Source organism: Anser cygnoides, chromosome 5 (assembly GCF_040182565.1).
Source record: "Anser cygnoides isolate HZ-2024a breed goose chromosome 5, Taihu_goose_T2T_genome, whole genome shotgun sequence".
In the NCBI taxonomy this organism is placed as follows: domain Eukaryota; kingdom Metazoa; phylum Chordata; class Aves; order Anseriformes; family Anatidae; genus Anser; species Anser cygnoides.
Window position 1 is genome coordinate 40287254 of NC_089877.1, and position 18652 is coordinate 40305905.

Consider the following 18652-nt stretch of genomic DNA (forward strand, 5'->3'; position numbering starts at 1 on the left):
ACCTAAGCTGTTCAGGTCTTGCTGAAGACCTTTGCCTTTACAGCAGGATGCATAACAGTGCTGTCATTACGTGAAGCCACAAGGAATGCTGTGGGAGGCCCCGGATGGCTGTGTGGATACAGGGTGGTGCTGAGGATACCCAAGAAACTCGTTCTTGCTTTCAGGATAAATTCACATTCCATATTAGAATGTTCAAATAATAAAAAAGGCTTTGTGTTTAAGGATAAAGTCCACAAATATTTATTTAAAAAAACAACGCATACACACCAGACCACAGCTACCTCTTAAATAAGACTTGGGCTGGTTTGTTTTCAGGAATTAGTTCTGCAATTCCTCTGTACCACATTTTATATTATATGCTTGAGGGGGAATAAGGTGGGGAGGAGTAAAATGGAAGAGGCATCGATTCAAGTAATGGATGTTTCCAGCTTCCAACAGTTAATGAATGCTTCAGTTAGAGATATCTCAATGGATACAGTCTACTCCTGTTCAAAGTCACGTATCATCAACATCAGCAGTGCTGTCATTATCACTTGCCACAAGGACCTCTCTATTCTCGTACGTCCAGAACCCATTCAGATCAATTAGAATGCTGGTAACAGTGTCTCCTTGACTGCTATTGATTAAATCCTGAAGGGAGATTTTGTAAGGATCCTTAGGCTTTACCATATCAAAGATTTCATCCTGTGGAAAAAAAAAAAGCCAAAATTGGGGGAAAAAAGCCCCCACACATTAATGAGTAGAATAATGGTGACTTTATACCACATACAGAATGATCTTTGGATAACTAGTGCCATCCTCACCAGTTTACAAAACAAGACTTCAAGTCTCTAACCATTTAAGATACAAAACATAATAGCAGCTACAGATAGGACCAGTGTGCTCAGCTCACAGAGCTCAAATAAGAACTTGCTTTTCTGGGGAGGCTTTGGGCTCTAAGTAGCAACATGAAACTCAGTTCATTTGTGTAAGTTAAGTTTTATAGAAGCTTTTGTACTTTTAGTGCTAAAACTGCTAGGTGTTAGTAGGCAGCAATGAGGCAAATTTTACTGATAGTTGGTTTTAGTCAACTCCACACCCCACCCCAGAGGGATGATCCTGAATTATGAAATGGCTATATAAAATATCTTTAAGGCAGAGCAGTACATATTAACAGCCAATGCATCTATTAAATATGGAAACTACTAGAACAGCTTACAAAGCAACTGCTGAACAGAAAGACATCTTCAAACCTATAACAAGTCAAATTCACCTGTACTACTCTGCAAGCAAATATGCATCAACCTAGAAACTAAATATTAAGCAAGTTATAAAATCTTTATTCAGATATTTTATGTAGTTCTCTATTCAGGAAAACTAACCTTCACATCCTGAAAAGAAACTGGTTCTTGTCCGTGGATTTTCATTTGTTCCTGAATAGCCTAAAAAACAGAAGTCAAAAAAAGTAGTCCAGTGTTACACTGATGCTGTAGGAAACTTTAAGTGCTTCTGCATCTTAAGCTGTATTGCCTTGTGACAAAGCATTAACAGCACAGCTTGCAGTCATTTCTCTTCCCCAAGTAAGGCAGCGGTGAGTTACGACAATCAATAATACACATCTCTAGGTCCACAGCTCTTAGTCAGCGTAACAAGAACCCAGGATCATTACGACCAGCATTTGAACGTTCTGCAAACAGGACATGCAGACACTTGAATATTACCATTCACCGCTCAAGACAGGAATACAATCAAACCAGAAGGTTCCGTTGTCCTAGAAAATGTGGAATACAGACTAGGGAAATAGAAAAGGGGAAAGACCGATCAGCAGACAGACAAAGCAGCGTGGCTACTGACTTGCAATTGCTTTGAAAATGGAACTTGTATTATGACTGATCAAATAATAATGTGAAGGAGGTGGTGCATTTTTCTATTTGAGCATTTGTGCATGGAAGGATTCTCCTGCTTCATGCTTTAAGTAGGCATTTCTGACCTGGAGTAAGAGAGTATTTGCTACTATTAGCTCTGTTAATGCAAGGCTATTTAGGAGCTGCATCACCAAACCTCTGCCTGCAAATGATGACTGTGAACAAAACCATTTGCTTCACTAGCACAAGCCGCACAGCCCTGCCAGGACAGCTGTATCACTATGGTCCAGATGCAGCCTTGGGCTCTCCAGTCTGTGACAGACATTGACAAACCACTGCGAGCCCACCAGAGGGCCATCGGGATGCTCAGGTAGCCAAAGCAAGCACAGATGGGAAGCGAGGCTTGATAAGATGATTTATTAGCCTGGAGAGCAGAAAGTCGAAGTTGGTGGTACAAACCTACATGCTAGTTCAGCAACCTAGCAGGTGGTTAGAGAGATGACACAGCCATGCTCCTCTTGGAGATGCACAGCGCAAGGACGAAAGGAATGGACATTAACTGCAGCAAGGGACATTCTGGTTAGACCAAGACAGGGGAAAGGACTGGGGGAGAAGATATTCTCAGCAAGGTCATCAAGCACTGGAACACAGTGCCCAAAGGGGCTACAGAGTCTCCGTCCTTGGAAATACCCCAAATTTGCCTGAACAAGGCCTGGAACAGCTTAACCTCACTATGAAGCCAGCCCTGCCCTGAGCAGGCGATCCCACAAGTTCTTTTCCACCCTAAATTACTCTGATTCCAAAATGTGGTATAAAAAAAGATTTTTTTAAAAAGCAAACAAACAAACAAACAACCTTTCCATTCTAAGAAAGGTCTTCAAGATAAGAAGTCCCTTTTTTTTTTTGGTTTGTTTTTTTGTTTATGAAATGATATGGTTATAGTCCCTACCAAAGTTTATTGCAATAAGCCTCCATCCGAACATGAAGAAAGAAGGTGGGTATAAGACTATGCCTTTAAGTAGGCCTGAACACTTAACGAGTTGACTGATGTACCTTGGTCCTCATACTTTGAGCACAGGGAGAAGTATGACAACATTTATTTTTAAAGTTTTAAGATGATGACCCACATACAGAAAACTGAAGCATTTGTTCCTGTGTCTGAATAAATATCACCAAAAGAAGGCCTTGAACATGAACAAAAAGCATCATGCTCTCAACTCAACCGAAACCAACCACAGCAAAAATGTAGTCCCAAGCTGGGAACCTACGGACAACAGAAATACTACTTTACTCTGACATTTCCCTTCCCAAGACACCCAAGGTATCAATTAGCAAAAGAACACCACAAACCAGAAAAAGAACCCCACCCCCAAAGCCATAATTCAAAGGGATACTTTACAGTCTTAGGTTAAGTTTAACATCAACTCAAAAAAAAATATTTCAGACCTATTTGGGGAAAAAAGATAAAAATACAGAGTATTAAATATGTGAAAAGCTTTTTGCGAGGGGTACCCTGGATGAAAAATCCCACAGCTGTACAGGCCACCATTTCAGTATTTTTATTTTTTGTATTGTATTTTAGGATTACAGTGGAAATTAAAAGCATGAGCAATAACCAACTAGAACCATCAAAAGAGATTTTAACAGGTAATAATTAGGCAATTTTAAGGACCTTTTTTTGAAATCAATAGAAAATATTTTTCCTAAATGAAATCAAAACAGTTAATTTCAACTGCAGATAAAATGTTGAAATACCTTTTGAATTCTTTCCAAGTTTTGCAATTTTTTAAAAAAATGTTTTAAATCTTCTTACAAGTAGTTACTAGCCTCCCAGTGGGTATTGGTAATTCAAAGTGATTCCCTGCAGATCTGCATGCAGAAGCACACAGGCTATAACACCATAAACACAGAAAATGGCCTACCTGTATAAAGAGACTTACCCTAAAGAAATAATTAAGCGAAAAGACATTCAGGTATCCTTTGTTCTCTATATCAAGCAGTTTGAAAATATATTGCAGAGCTGCAGGCTCCTTTCTGTTTTCTAATGCAAGTACAAAGTCCAGGTAGGTTTTATAGTCCTAAAAGTAGACACAATCACGTTTATTACAGTCTTCTTTCTAAATTGATTTTGCAAGCAGGAACATTATAATTGGCAGCTCTTTCATTGTAGGGGATCAGTCTATTTTCTGAAAAGGACGACATGAAATAGAAAATGGCTGCTACCAGCAATGCGAACAGAAAAGTTAGTTTCTAGTGACTGCTGAGGATAGGAGATTCTGCCATTTTAGATGCAAAATAGGATTCCAAGCATAAATCCAAATTAAACAAGCTCCATATACACTTTTAAACAATGCTCATTACATCTTTAGGCTGCTGAGCATACCTAACCAGTTAAAAAAGCCGTAATAAGTTGTCATAAGCATAAATTAGAAATATCCAGTAGTAGTAATCCCACTGTTATCCAAGAGTAAACTATATGGCCAATTAAAGTACACAATTCTTAGACCAGAGTAGGTAGTCCGGCAAACCATGTAGTTAAAGCATTAGCAAGCAAAGATTTGTACATTTCTTCACTTTTCTTACGTTTTCCACTAGTACTGATTCTTGCTTTTCTGATTAACATACAGTTGTGACAGCCAAGGGCCAAAATCCTACAGTTCTGTGAATGTAATAACCATGTCCACCTTAAACACCAGCGGGTTCTGCTTCCAATCAGAAGGACCTCAAGCTGGAGAAATGAGAATCTCATTGAATTCAACAGAGGGAATGCAAAATCCTGCATCTAGGGAGGGAAAACCCCATGCCCCAGTACAGCCTGTGGGCTAACTAGAGGAAAGCAGCTTTGCACGGGAGCTGGGAGTCCTCATGGGCACAAAGCTGACCACAAGACAGTGCTGTTGTCAGCTGCCTTCGCTGCACTCATATATATATGCCCACACCTGAGTGCTGGCTAACCTCTTCTGGACTCCCAAGTACAAGTCAGATATGGGCCTACTGGAGCAAGTCCAGCAAACCGGAGGCAACTAAGAGGATCTCTCTCCATAACCTCTGTGATTCTATGGATTCTAAGTCGTCTGAATGCAGACATTATAAGTAGCAACGCATTAACTCAAGCTTTCAAAATAAACATAGGGCTCAGGTTTTGTTTTAACTGTAATTTAGTTAGACTTCACATGTTTCACAGATATATAAAGCCTATAACAACAAGAACCAACACTATTAGCTAACCTGAACACTTCATCATGAAGGCAACTTGCAATAGTATGAAATGTGTCTCTCTTTAAATAATGAAACATAATTGAGAAGCATGGCTATATGTATACATTTTTTCAACATGCACTTTGCATTACTGAATCTACAAGTGGAAGAGAAGTTCTATCCTAGGTTATCTGGATTTCCTAACACCACTACTTTTCAAAGCAAACAACTCATTTTCCAACCACATTGCAATCATCCTGATGTTAGAAAATTAATTTTCTAATCTGCTGCACTGTCATTTCTGTGAACAATGACAAATAAAAGTTGCTTCATCCCAAGCTTTTTTTTTTTTTAAGATACTGCTTTTGAGACATTTTCCTCATCAATAAGAAAAAGCTTTTGTCTTGTGAACAGAGTATAAATATGCAATTACCATTTCTCCATCATAAGTTAAGCATTCCTGAAAAACACGATCCAAAAATATGTTGGTCAGAGTCCCTGTTCCATATCGGGACAGTTCTTCTTTGCTGAGCATGCCATTGTGATCTTTATCAAGGTTTAAGTACTGCCCTAGGGAGGAGACAGGACAAAATATATTATTGCTATATCACCAAACTGTTTCAATAGAGAAAGAAAATCTAGTGTGTTTAATGCTAATTTAATTTTCATCATAAAATTAATGTAGTTAAGTGGGAATCTGCTAGATCCACAATAATATTCACAGAGCAACACAAATAAGCACAGCATGTGGGGGGCACAAGCTGGGCCATCAGAACTCCCATAACAAGGCACTGAACAGTTCCACTATAAGTTAACAGCTCAAAAGTAAAGGCTGTTTATACAAAGGTGTAAAAGACTGACAAGAACATTTTAAACAGATCTGCTGTAAACAAAAAAGATCTAAAGGTGATAAAAGTATGAGCAGAACTGTCAAAAGAGAAGGTTACAGAGGAATCTTGTACCTTATGCCAGAGGGAACAGAAAATGACAGGATAAAACTGAGGTAAAGAGCAACATTAGAGAACAGAAACTGTAAAGTCAGGAGGATATACTGAAAAGACAGCTAAAGGAGTTGAAAAGACAAGTTATCAGAAGGATTTAAAGAGAAAAAAATAATCAAATTCCTAGTGTTATTTTTCCTAAATCATACAAGGTGGAGAAAAAGAAGTGTTCACATATAAAAGGAACCTACCATAAACTCTTAACGCAGAAGGAGCAGAAAACCAATTTGTTTCCTGACTTTCTTTAGAGAGTTCTTCATCCCTTAACTAAGTGAAATATAAAGTTAGAATTCAGAAATAGTAAACTAAAATACAATAGTATATATTAATAGATCTTTACCTCCAGTAAGTCATCCAGGAAGCTGCAAGCTAAGATATCCTGTATCTTTATCTTCCCTGCAGCAAGAAAAAGAAAATGCATTTTAACAGTCACCTAGCCAACACATCCATTTAGCTGTTCTCATTTACCTGGTTCTCAGCACAAAAAAAGCCTTTTTTTTTTTTAAAGTACAAAAAAATACAAATTCTTACATCACGGATAATGCAGTCATTTAAATGATAAAATAAAAGTAGCTTTTCAAATGATGGAACAAAACTAGTCTGATATTGGTAGAAGAGGAGTTAGGTTGCAACTCTGAAAGCCAGAAAACTAGATAAAAATATAAATATTCAACTCAAAGGGTAAAATAAGAAAAAAGATAAAAAGAAAGCATATGCTTAAAATGTTTACTAGAAAAAGTGTCCCTGAAGCAATGTGATTTTTACATTTTCAGAAACTACACACCTGACAAAAACTTCTGCTGATGAAGCTTTTACCAGTGGGCAGACGCTACACAAATAGCTGTGCAGAACGACGCTGTAGCTTCACATACACCCTATCTACATGCTTGTTATCACCTCTGCTAGAGGGTACTGCCCACACAACTCTGACATCTTCAAGTGGCACAGCAAAATCTCGAAAATGCATAGTTTGTGACTTAATTCAAGGATAGGGGGGAAAAAAAATATCAAATTCTTGTCTGAGTAAGCTACAGCTGTAACAAGAGAATTAGCAGCCATAACTGCAAACCTCTTCTAGGGAGCTTATATGGTGCGCTCAAGTTTAAACACAAGAGAAGTGAATCACATGAAGCATTCTTGAGCATTTCCTCAGTCCTGTGGATGTTCTGCCCCACAGTTCATAATTACCTGTTAGTTACTGTGTTTTCTACACATTTTAAACTCTTATAAAAGTAGCTACTGCTAATGACATATTATGATGAAACAATGTGTTATCTGTTAATTTCGGTAACTCCGTACTACCTCAGCTGATGGATACCTCAGTACAACTCACTAGCAGTGCAAGTCAACTACCCAACCCATGGAAAGCCTCATGGTCTTCAGGGGAGATTAACGTTCAAATACAGTACTGCTGAATAGGACCTTACAAATATAACTATATATTATTTTGAAGGCACAAGTAGCTTCGGTAGAAACATTTTAGAAGTGAAAATATTCCCACATATTTAGAATTTGAGAAACACAGACCTACCTGTTCTGAGAGGATCCAGAAAGAAGAAGAACTTTCTAACTGCTGTGCAGACATAAAAGGAGTAAAAAGATTTTTCTAAGCCATCCAGCTGTGGCAAAGTAGGGATGAGTTCCAAAATATAGTTTTCTAAATCCTGCAAAATTAAGAAAGAAAAGAGCATACATACAGAAGCTTTAAACACTACTATTGTTTAAAGCATAGTTGTTTGCTACGCTCCACCCTAACTGTCACATACACTTAATTAAAAATACAACCCAGCAACAATGCAGGAAAGAACATAAATGCAGGCAAAAGAGCTAGTATCAGTGTACAAGAAATCCTAGGTCAGATGCGTAACATGTACATGTGGTGCAATGACTGAAATGGTCTGCAAATAAAGCAGAAGGTTAAAAATTAGATGATTTTCACATGTAAATATAAATGCATTCCAACTGCACCTTTTTCAAATACCAACGTGTAACTCCCAACTGGATTACCCTATTGCTGAACATTCTTTAATATATCTTTTTGAAGGAGGGCAGTAACTAGAACCTTTTTATTTTATAATATTAACTTCTGTTAGGAGATTAATTTCACTGAAGCCCACTCTAGCCATAGTTTTGTGATTTCTACTATATCCTAACAGAGCTAGTAAAGAGCTAGTCTCTTCTTCAGAGAATTACCTGTAAGTTAAAAAGGCTGGCAGCCCTCTCACCACTGAATTTCTAGTGTTAAGATAAATATTGATCTGTATAAGTGTGCCCTCCCCAAATCTAGATTATGTTGTTTCAATGTTCTATCACGTGAGTGAAGACAGACATTAAGTTAACCAAGAATGTACTTACCGATTCTCTGAGGTAACCCTGTCCTGCCACGTCATATAAACTGAGACCAATTCTTGTCTGATGAAGCCACACTGCAAAACAGAAAACAGAATTATAGTGTAAAAACCTGGAGAGTATTTTTTGAGGCCTCACCGAAATTTGAAGTTATTCAGGCAGAACTGTTAGATATTAACAACCTCTATTTCCTGTTTTTCAGAGATTTAAGCAGGTAGGTACCAACCCTGCTGAGAAACCCTGGTTCAGTCTCCAAACTGATAAGAGTCACTAGTGATATGTGGTGTGCTGCAACCAAGACTGCCCTGTAATAACCAGCTGTGAGTAATGGCTGGGCAAGTACCACATTTTATCTGGTATGTTGAATCAGACGGATTTGTTCTCTCTCACTGAACTACTTGTACAGCATTAAAAACCGCTGTACAATGTGGTACACAGATTGCTTGTTAGATTGCTACAGCCCCTTGGGCAGCGTGAGGCGCTGCAGCTACGCCCAGCTGTAGCAACCTCACTTCTGAGTTACAGTACAACAGTAGAATTAAAATAGCACAAGCATCTGTTTTTGAAATGAGAAGGTGCATTAATCAGATAAATTACAGGACAACGTGCTTGATGGCAGGGATATCCAGAGCTGCAAGAGTTAAGTCAGGAAACCTTTATGGTCACAACTTGAACTGCATTTTCCAGTCGCCCTGCCATTCTTAAAACATGGTAATAGAGATGGAGTACAGATCAGACAAGAGAAAACTTACTCACATACTCTGTGCTAAATCTAACTTTCATTTTATGAAGAAACAGTTTAAAAGCTCCCCTTATGAAGCATGTTGTTATTGAAGAACGTTGGTACTTCATACCAACATTCTTCTCTTCAGGGTTAAGTGCTTGTCAAGGTGGACCACGCATCACTCAAAGATGCCAGAGGCTGTCTGGTGAGGCCATTTTATGGCTGGCTGAAGTTTACAGGTAAGTGCATCATACACCCTGAAGTGATTCAAGACGCTTTTACCGTGCTTGACTTGTGCAGCAAAGCCAACAAATTCAACCACTGTTTTTCCTGAAGGACGACTGTTTCTGGAGTTAGACAGTGCTTTAGGAAATGCTTCTCTATTATTCAGTTATTAACTTTGCTTGTCTCTCAGACCTTTCCAGAAGGGCTGCACAGATCACTATGGAATAGGAAGAGAGGCTGTAATCCATGGACAGTAGGAAATCCTCCAAGTGGAGGCAGGAAGGACAAAAACAGAACGCTACATGTTTGGGACAAGTACACGAATGCCCACAGCTATTCCTAAAACCTTCACAAGCATATTAAAAAAAAAAAAAAAACACCCCAAAGCTCAGTTGCTTAGAGAATACCATGAGGCATCCGAGTCAGAGCAGTATAAGCTGATTTTTAGGATGTTCTGGCCTCTTCCCTGCTGCAGCACCACTCTAGCGACGGACAGCTCAGCTGCATGGCCTCTGTCAAAACCAGGTGGGACGTGGGACTGCACTGCTCCAAGGCAGCTGTGGGGTAACTCCCCTCATCTGTTGCTTCCCCCACCCCATCTTTTCACTGCCATGCCTGAGGAACCTTACCAGTAAGCACAGATGGAAACAACTAATTCTAGTCTACAGTATTAACTGAAAGCTCCTAAAAAAAAAGGGAAGAAAAGATTTAAATTCAAAACCTAGTCTAGTCTTTAAAGCTCATAAGAAATGCTGTCCAACAGACAGCAGAATGATCTCAGCTACTGCACAGACATGCTACTGGACCGATTTTGTTGGAGAAGTTCTGTGCTGAAAGCAAGCAGAACCAAGGATCTTTGTGGAACTGTCCCAAGAGGGGCAAACACTGCAATGGGACTTGTGTTGGACAGGGACTGACAATGCAATCATATTGAGGTGGGACACACTGAAAGCCAGAAAGCTGCCTGTGTCTAAGTGCGTGTATTTTGTTGGTGGTGGTTTTGTTTCTTTTTTGTTTTGTTTTACACAGTGGGAGGCAGGTATTAAGTCTTGTGTGTTTATGGCAAAACTTCCATGAAACAACTGAAATAGAGAGCTGTGTATCTCTGTTCTGTCTTTCCCAGTAGGCTTTTTTGAAAAGCACATGATTTCCACAGACTTCACAGAAAGTCTTTCTATCCTGTAGCTTTTGTGTCTGCCATTTGCTGTCAACAGATGCACCACTCCCTTCTTGCATACTTTGCACTTCTGCTTACCAGATTTCCTGCTTAACACATTTCTCATCCTTTGCACCTCAAGAATTAAGTTAAACAAGCTGAGCTGGTCAGAGAACAACGCCATTCTCCCCTCCTGAAGGCTCTACCAGACCCCAGAAAGCACACAGGACAAGGCAATGAGGCAACCTTTCCTTTCTGCTACCCAGTCTCATCTTGTTAACAAGATCCAATACAGACTAAATACATATAATATGGATTTTATATTTTCAGCTCCAAAGGCTACTTATAATCAAAAATAGCTGACAATATAGTAAGGCTATATTGACATGGACAAGAACACATTTACATATTGGACAAGCACAGTCAGAAGACAGATAACGCTCTGTAGAAGGGAAAACAGCTGGTAAACAAAGCTATCTGCTGGACAGTCCCATCCCAGAGGTTAACATCACACTGGCCACAAAAGTTGATTGTTTTATTCTTCACAATACTGCCTGAATAAAGGAAATTAGATTGATAACATATACAATAAACAGATCAGCGATCTTGCTGGCTGATGGACTTCAGAGGTATAGTGAACTCTCACCTCAAGGTAACAAAAACCCCTCAAACCTCCATGACGACAGCATTAGCAATCAAGGGATAGATCTCACTGCTTTTGAGGAGAACAGCAAGTAATTAATAAAGGTTAAAATAGCCTTGAAAACAAAACAACTTCTCAAACGATTGGAAACAACTAACCTTTTCGCATGACATAATTGAAAAACTGCATGATCGATATCCTCCCATAAGGATCGTTATGGAGTAATTTAGCAAAGATCTTGGCTGTGAAGAACTGCCTGTAAAACACAAACAAAACTACATCTGTGCATCTAATTACACTGTACTGATAGATGCTATTCCATACCCAAAACTCAGACACTTTAAAGACTGTTTTAACAACACAGAACATGTTCTGTGTCTTCAAATACGTTAATTTGCTCTGCTACACCCAACAAGTGTAGAATGTATCCATAGCAAGTACACACTTAGTTGGGAACCTCCCAAGTAACAATAGTAAGCTCAAAAAGCAGCAGCATTTACTGCTCATACACGTGAAACTCTTCAATGTGAGCATTTAAAGAGTTTTTCTCCAACCTAATTTCTCTTCAGTGCAATATATTTGGTAGCTCCCAACCTTCTGCAATAACACATGCATAATAAAAGGAACTGCCAGTACTGACAACTAATCTGCTTCTGCCTAAAACTCAATCACAAAGCTACACGCACAACATAGCTGTGCGTGACAGCAGTCTCCCACAGGAGCATAAAGAAGCAGTATTAATTTCATGACATACACAGAATATTTGGTAGGAAAGGTTCCATCAAAAAATATTACAGAATGCTAAGCAGTATTGCTAGACATGATTTCCCCTCCAAGTAGTAACATCATAAAAATACTTACAACAATGAGAATTTCTTCAAAAGAACACAGTATCCTCTTTGGCAAACACCTCTATCAAGAGGCTGCAGAGATGCAGGCAATACACCTTTGCAAGGATGTAAAGCATCATGTTCAGCAATAACTTCATGAATGTGATTTCTGTCACCATTAAACTGTCTCTGTTTATTTGAGCAGTTAAAAGTTACAGCACCATTTAAACTTGGCCACAGTAAGCATATACAAGAGAAGAAAGCCTTACTTGCATTTAGGTCCAGCTTTTTCACCAACTTTCAAGAAGTTCTCATAATTGATCATTGCTTCTTCCCCTATCATTGGTGATGTCTGATGTTTGTCCAGTAGAAACCAGAGATTCTTGAAAGGAATTTATATATTTGGTTAAGTAAATATCACCCTGTATACATCAATGCGCATAAGACAAAGCATCTAAGAAATGCAGCAAAAATGCATTTTTACTGCAAGGCTATCTCAGTTAATTAGTACACATCACTTCAGCCAGGAAAGCAAGCAAGCAGTACTTCCACTGCTCTAAACTGGCATTACACACACACCACTAGGATTTCCAGGGTCACATCCTTTTGTATTTGCACTGCAGTACACTCAGCTCTCTTTGGACTTTCTCTCAGGGATACCCAAATACTTACTGCTTCTGGGCCCACTAGGAAATTGACGGAATGTGCTGGAAAACTAGAAGCCATTGATTTAATCCTCATGTACATCAAGAGGAAGTCTTACACTTAACCTTATCAGCCAAAGTCTATTCAGCACTTTGGTTTTATCTAGGACTTCACAATAAGCCAACATGCCCAAATACAAAGCACCTTACCAGCCACACAAGATTCTGCGGGGTGACAGCAGATGCTCAAATTGTGCAGAGAAAGGAAGTTTGTCAAAAGTCATTACAAGATGTACAGAAAATATTTTCTTACCTGCAGCTCTTCATTATCCAAAAGTTCTCTGCTTTTTCTTTGCAGAAAGACAGCTCTAGATTCTTCTCTTAATTTCTGAAGCAAGACTTCATCTTCAGCTGGCAGCTAAAAGCATTGTGATGTTTTAATTTTCTGTACAGTGATGTTTTAATTTTCTGTACAGTAATACCATTCAAAAATTACACAGCTAGCAAGTATTCCTAGGTAACCCTGACTCACACCCTCAGATAAAGCTGTTTACTCAACCGAAAATATCATACTACTGACCAGAATGCTGTGTGGTACCTGCTTATTCTACAGGTGTACTTTACATTTGCATACTGTCTCAAACTATTTCATTACTGAAATACTTATTTAAAGCAGGATGTTGACATGAGAGACAGGGAGACCTATCACATACCTGGTAACCCACCTTAGAAGCATTTTCCCACTGTTTTAAGATAGAAGGGCTACACAAGACATTTACTAGTGTTTTTTTAGTCAGGAGAGAGCAGCACTTTCTGTTTCATGATAGGCCTGACTCTCAAAAGCATACGTGTCTATGAGACATGTTTTGGTCAGCAAAATACGGAAGAATGCTTTGTATGAAAATTCTACCAACATTTACACAAAAAACTATACTATCACTATCAGAACTTATGTTTGCATGTGTAGTCATCAACTGAAACATAAGTACATGAGAACTTTGTTGGCAGAAACCCATGATCCTAAGGAATATGGGACGATACAAGACTAGACAGCAGTGAACTGTCAAGCTGATAAATGCCAGCGCTATCAAGGTGTCAAACTTTTGTTCTCATAGTCCCCCAAAGCTATCTGATGTATGCCACAGGTAAGTTGCCTGACCAAGCATTTCTGGCAGATGCAAGCAAGAGCCTTATCTGTAGTTTTTAAGACTAAGGACCCATCCTTTTCACAAAGTAGCAGCCTACAGTGTCTGAATACAAACAAGAAGGTACTTATTTGTAACACCTGTATGCCAAAACTTAGTTAAAAGGGAAGTATCTCTGAAAGAGAAGCAGGACTTGTTACCTTTAGGAAACCCCCAAGCCTACTGCCTGAGTACCAAGCTATTTCATGTCCTTTCATGAGATGCTTGGTAATTATTTCGAACTGCTGAAATTTGTATGCATACAGAGATAGAAGATCCACATCTTTCAGATCTCAAGATACTTCAGCTTCTGAGGCTGAAACGCCCCTTTGAATAAGCACAAGCATCTTTTATGGGACGACACAGCCTCTTGCTCACCTGGCCGCCCCACCTACCCTGTAGTAGAAGCGCGGGATGTTGGTGTATGACGGGTTGCCTCCTTTCCTCCCGCCCTTCCATTCCACGTAGTACTTGGTGAACAGCTCCATCTCTTCATCCTTCAGCTCCTGCTCGCTCCTTTTGGCTGCTTAACACAGAAAACAGTTTCCACGTTGGACTCTAGAGCTCTGGCACGCCGCAGGACTCGCGAAGAGGAACCAACACCGCCGCTTACACAGCCGCACGGAGCGGTGGGGCAGTCACTACGCGGAAAGGAACGGAGCACACACCTACTGCATCAATAACAGACTCAGTGGGGAGGCAGGCCCCGGCTGAGGGCTTCCAGAAGGAGAAGAAGAAGGAGGAGGAGGAGGAGGAGGGGAGGAGGAGGAGGAAGACGAGCCAGCCCCCCCCCCCCCCCCGCGCACTCACCGAGGCGGCGGGCAGCCAGGCGGCCCCGCAGGCTCCGCGCCCAGTCCATGGCCCCGCAGAGCGGCGCCGCGCATGCGCCCTGCACCCACCCGACGCGCCGGGCGCTCCGGGCTCTCCGGGCGCTCCGGGCGCCGCGCCCTCAACTGGCATGGCGGAAGGAGCCGCTAGAGGCGTGCAGGACTTATAACGCACGCCCCCCCCCCCCGAGATGTGATTGGCTGTGAGCCCGGCGGGCGCGCCCAGTAGCACTTCCGGGTGAGAGGGGCGGTGAGCGCCCTGTCCGCCGCGCGGCCGCCTCTGCTCCACGCCGCGGGCGGGCAGCGGGCCCGCAGCGAGCCCCCCGCGGCACCGAGGCGCCCACGGCCGCCGCGCACCGAGCGAGGTGAGAGAGCCCCGCAGGGTGAGAGCGCAGCGCGCGTAGCTGCCGCGCTCCTGAACGCTCTGGCGCGGTGAGGCGGGGCAAAGGGGGGGAGAGAGACTACATTTCCCATTAGGCAGCGCGCCGCCGCCGTGCCGCGTGGCACTCTGGGAGTTGTAGTTCAGCCCGCGTCGCTTGCGGGCCCCCGCTTTGTGGCAGCGAGGCGTGGGGGGGGCTGGGGGCGAGCAGGCGGGGCTTGGCACCGGGCGGGGGGCGGGGGGGCCGTGCCGGGACTGCCCGAGGGCCCCCGGGGCGGTTCCTGGCCTGGAGGTGTCGGGGTACAGCGAGCCGTGAAGGTGGCGGTGTGAGTGGTGCGGAGCAGGGCGTGACGGTGCGGGCTGTGCTTGTTTGTAGGGAACCTCCCGAACTGGCCTGCGTGAAGGCAGGAGGAAGAAACGCTGCGCCCTTGGCCTGGCTGCATGCAGCGGTACCTCCTCTGTACGGCAGCTGTCAGAGAAATGCTGCGCCGCGAACCTGCAAAGCGTCATCTCTAGACAGAAGGGCACTCGTTTGGATGAATGTTCTCGTAGTCTGAGTAATTGTCTTTTTTTTTTGAAGACATTTTACCTTTTTTTGTTTCCATAATAATTGTAAACGACTCACAGAACACACATTTTGAAACTGCAGCTTATGCAGCGTGACGGCCCTCAGACCTTTATGATAAACTTTCCCATGCAAGCTGGTTTCCATATTACAGCTTCTCTCAACACCGTGAGCTGATAGTGAGATAACTTCTTGTGATGGCACTCTTTTCTCAAACTAGTCAGCAGGGTTTGCAGGCTTTGCTGTGGAAATGCCGTATGTTCTGGCCTGTTTCGAGATGTCAACAACTGTTTGCTGTCTCTTTCGGCATCCCCAGTAGGGAAAAAGTTAGCTGTTTCAGTTTCGTGACATCTTCCAGCACTGCTTTACCCGTGGATCCCAAAGGAGCTGATGCCTTTCCTACCAAGAAAAGGTCTGAAGTTGTTTACGAAGAAGAAAAAGGATGGGATGAGGAAACTAAACAAATACCTGAAGAGAAACTCCGCCTCTCTTCCTCTGCAGGAGCTCCCAAGAAACGAATAAGTCACATTTCATTAAGGCATAAGTTTGCCAAGGTACAGCCTCCAGAAAAACCTTTACAGGCTGAGGAATGGAATAGACTGAGGGAAAGCTTTCCGTCACCAGAAATATTTGAAGAAGTGATGTTTAACAATATGATCAGGTACAACAGCCCCATTGACGTGGCTAAGTCCTTGCTGACTCACGTGGCAAAAAGTAACGGTGACATTGGGTATAACCTGTTGGTCAAGTATCTGGCATTGTGTGCCCAACAAGGGAAGACTTCAGAAATCTGTGACGTGTATGATATATTGAAAATCAGATTTAAAATTTTAGAAAGTGGGGCTTACAATGTTATTGTCAGGGGGCTGAGTAATTCAGATCAATGGAGAAAGGCATTGACTATTTTGGAAGAAATAAAAATGGCTATGATTCCTTCACGAGCGAACTATGAGTCCTGTATCAAAGCAGCCTGCCGTCACCAAGAAATGACCCTCGCATGCGAACTGTACCGTGAAATGTTGGCTAAAGATTTGGTGCCAACACTGGATGTCCTGCAGGCCTTTTTTGACTACAGCAGGGGTACGAAAGATCCTGAATTACAAAAAGAGCTGTTTGGTATCCTCTTATATTTCAGAGAGAACCAAATATATCCTCACAAAACACTTATGCGGAGTATAAAGCTGTGGTTTGAAAGGTAAATAATGTTCCAATAGCAAGCTCCAGCTCATGAAGGTGGGATTCTGATTATTCCACGCATCAAATCTAATAAGATCCCTTAACATATTGTTTATGCTGATGGCTGAAAATGAATAAGCACTTGACACAGTTCCCAAACAGAAATAGAATCTGCCAACTTCTAGCACCCTTAGCCTCGTGAAAACAATGCAGATTGGGAAGTAACTTTTGCTGACAGAGGAAACTGACAGTAGAGTACGCACAGAAGTGAGGTCTGTGAGTGTAACTGAATAGGTGTTCTTTTAAATGTTGTTTTTCTGAAGAGCAGGTTAGCGCTGGCTTTTACTAGTGAGTAAAGCCAGATCCAATACAGAGATCTGAGTATACAACAAAGAGTCACAGTATTTTTGGTTGCCTATTGTCTTTGTAAAACAAACAAGCATCATCAGCAAAAAACATTAAAGAACCTCTGTGTATCATTGTGTGCAATAGGAAAGGAGGGGAGAAATGGGATGACTATCCCAAAGCCCATGGCATGTGTAATTGTGCAGCCTAAGATAATAAACGCAGTGACAAAGGGAGAGAAGTCTGCCATTTCATGTTGTTGTGTGTATTATTCTGTTTTGGATCTTGTGGGCAAAAAGGACTTCACGTGAGTGTTGTGGCACCTCTAGTGGTGGGGGTGATGATGATGTGGTGAGAAAGCCTCAATGCAGGATTATGGGATAAGCAACATTACTTGTGGAGTATCTTTCTGAATCTGTCAGGATGACATGCACAGAATTCTTGAGTCCTGCTTTCCCATCTTGATTTCGGAAGTGCTTTACGAATGTGTAAGGCAGCAGCTTGAAACTGTCTGTGCAATCTGGTTATTTATACAGTTCTTAATATTTGGTGACGAAGTAAACTGGAGAGTTTGGTGTTCGTTCTCTGCATGTTATTAGATGCTGATTCATTACATAATATTTTTAGACATTGCTAAATTACATATGAATCTTCGTACAATTTCTTTGCAGGGCTGATTGGTCTATTTTATTTCTAAACGTTGACCAAAATAGAATTGTTCTTTATCTGTAATTTAGGTATTGTTAAATAAGGATCTAATACTGTCATTTATCTTTCCCTATGTACATGTTAGTATACCGGGAGAGAACTGGAGAGGACACCTGACCAACATCACCAACAGGTAAATGCAACATTTTATTTAAAAGTGAGCTGTTGTCCTTTGATAAATCTTGAGCTTTTCTCTCATAGCTATAAATTTTCTTTTTCTATATCTTTGTATACGAAAATATTTTAATCCTTGAGAATATGAATTTTCATTGTGTATGTATGACTTCCCAGACTCCAATTTCCAACTCATTCTTGTGCATGAAAGAAGACCCAAGAGGTAGAGTTGAAAAAGAGCTATGCTGAGCATAGCTGAGACAAAAAAAAAAAAACAACACTCAAAAACAAACAAAAACACAGAGAAAAATAAGTTAAAAAAAATGCTATTTTACAGCATGTCTTATTTGTTTGATGTTTAGGAATTAAAGACTAACTTTTTGGTTGGCTTTACAATACTGTGGTTTAACAGGATATTTAGTAGAGGGGCTTTGGGATGTAGATTGATGTCACCTTAAAAGCTCTCTGTTGCTATTCGTACCTTGCAGTAATTTGTACAGATGCAAGGGTTCTCCCTTCCCACCTGATTTGAGTGAAGACACAATAAATGATTCTTAGGTTGGTTTTCCAGAGGGGTAACTTGGATGCACATTTATATTACAGCACAGTTTTCTTAATGTCTGTAAATTCCTATTGTAAGGGTACCATTCTATTTGGAACCTAATTCTGTGGTTTTGTAGCAATTTGGAAACTGCAAATGTATGAATTATAAGAATGTTTCCAATAGATTAGGCTATTTT

At 41.1% G+C, this 18652-nt stretch overlaps 2 protein-coding genes across 5 annotated transcripts in view; one reads left to right on the forward strand and one right to left on the reverse strand.

Moving 5' to 3' along the window:
* Positions 1-224: 224 nt before the first annotated feature.
* PPP2R3C (protein phosphatase 2 regulatory subunit B''gamma) lies at positions 225-14764 on the reverse strand. 2 transcript variants are annotated; one of them, XM_048059960.2, is made up of 13 exons: positions 14609-14764; positions 14194-14321; positions 12928-13032; positions 12240-12352; positions 11299-11396; positions 8399-8469; positions 7575-7707; positions 6384-6439; positions 6235-6310; positions 5476-5612; positions 3785-3922; positions 1362-1421; positions 225-684 (listed from the first exon to the last, which is right to left on the reverse strand). In XM_048059960.2, exons 1-13 carry the CDS (start codon positions 14655-14657, stop codon positions 496-498), a joined length of 1353 nt encoding a protein of 450 aa, XP_047915917.2. In that variant the 5' UTR covers positions 14658-14764; the 3' UTR covers positions 225-495. The 2 variants fall into 2 exon arrangements, with proteins under 2 accessions (XP_047915917.2, XP_047915916.2); XM_048059959.2 differs by having other exon boundaries at positions 14194-14324; positions 14609-14762.
* A 68-nt stretch (positions 14765-14832) lies between these two features.
* The window catches only part of PRORP (protein only RNase P catalytic subunit), a 46658-nt gene continuing 42838 nt past the window's right edge, over positions 14833-18652 (forward strand). For 2 of the 3 annotated variants that reach the window (XM_048059955.2, XM_066998008.1), the window contains exons 1-3: positions 14833-14990; positions 15381-16764; positions 17884-17931. In XM_048059955.2, the coding sequence (XP_047915912.2) occupies positions 15767-16764; positions 17884-17931 (1046 nt within the window). In that variant the 5' untranslated portion in view covers positions 14833-14990; positions 15381-15766. The remainder of the gene's footprint in view (positions 14991-15380; positions 16765-17883; positions 17932-18652) is intronic. The other variant, XM_048059954.2, reaches the window with a different exon arrangement.

Excerpts from the sequence above, each read along its gene's own strand:
- PPP2R3C (XM_048059959.2), bottom strand. The coding sequence starts at position 14,657 with ATGGACTGGGCGCGGAGCCTGCGGGGCCGCCTGGCTGCCCGCCGCCTC. Across the intron at positions 3,923-5,475 it reads TAACTTATGATGGAGAAATG|GACTATAAAACCTACCTGGA; the intron begins GTAATTGCATAT and ends GTCTACTTTTAG. Across the intron at positions 1,422-3,784 it reads CGCTTAATTATTTCTTTAGG|GCTATTCAGGAACAAATGAA; the intron begins GTAAGTCTCTTT and ends TCTGTTTTTTAG.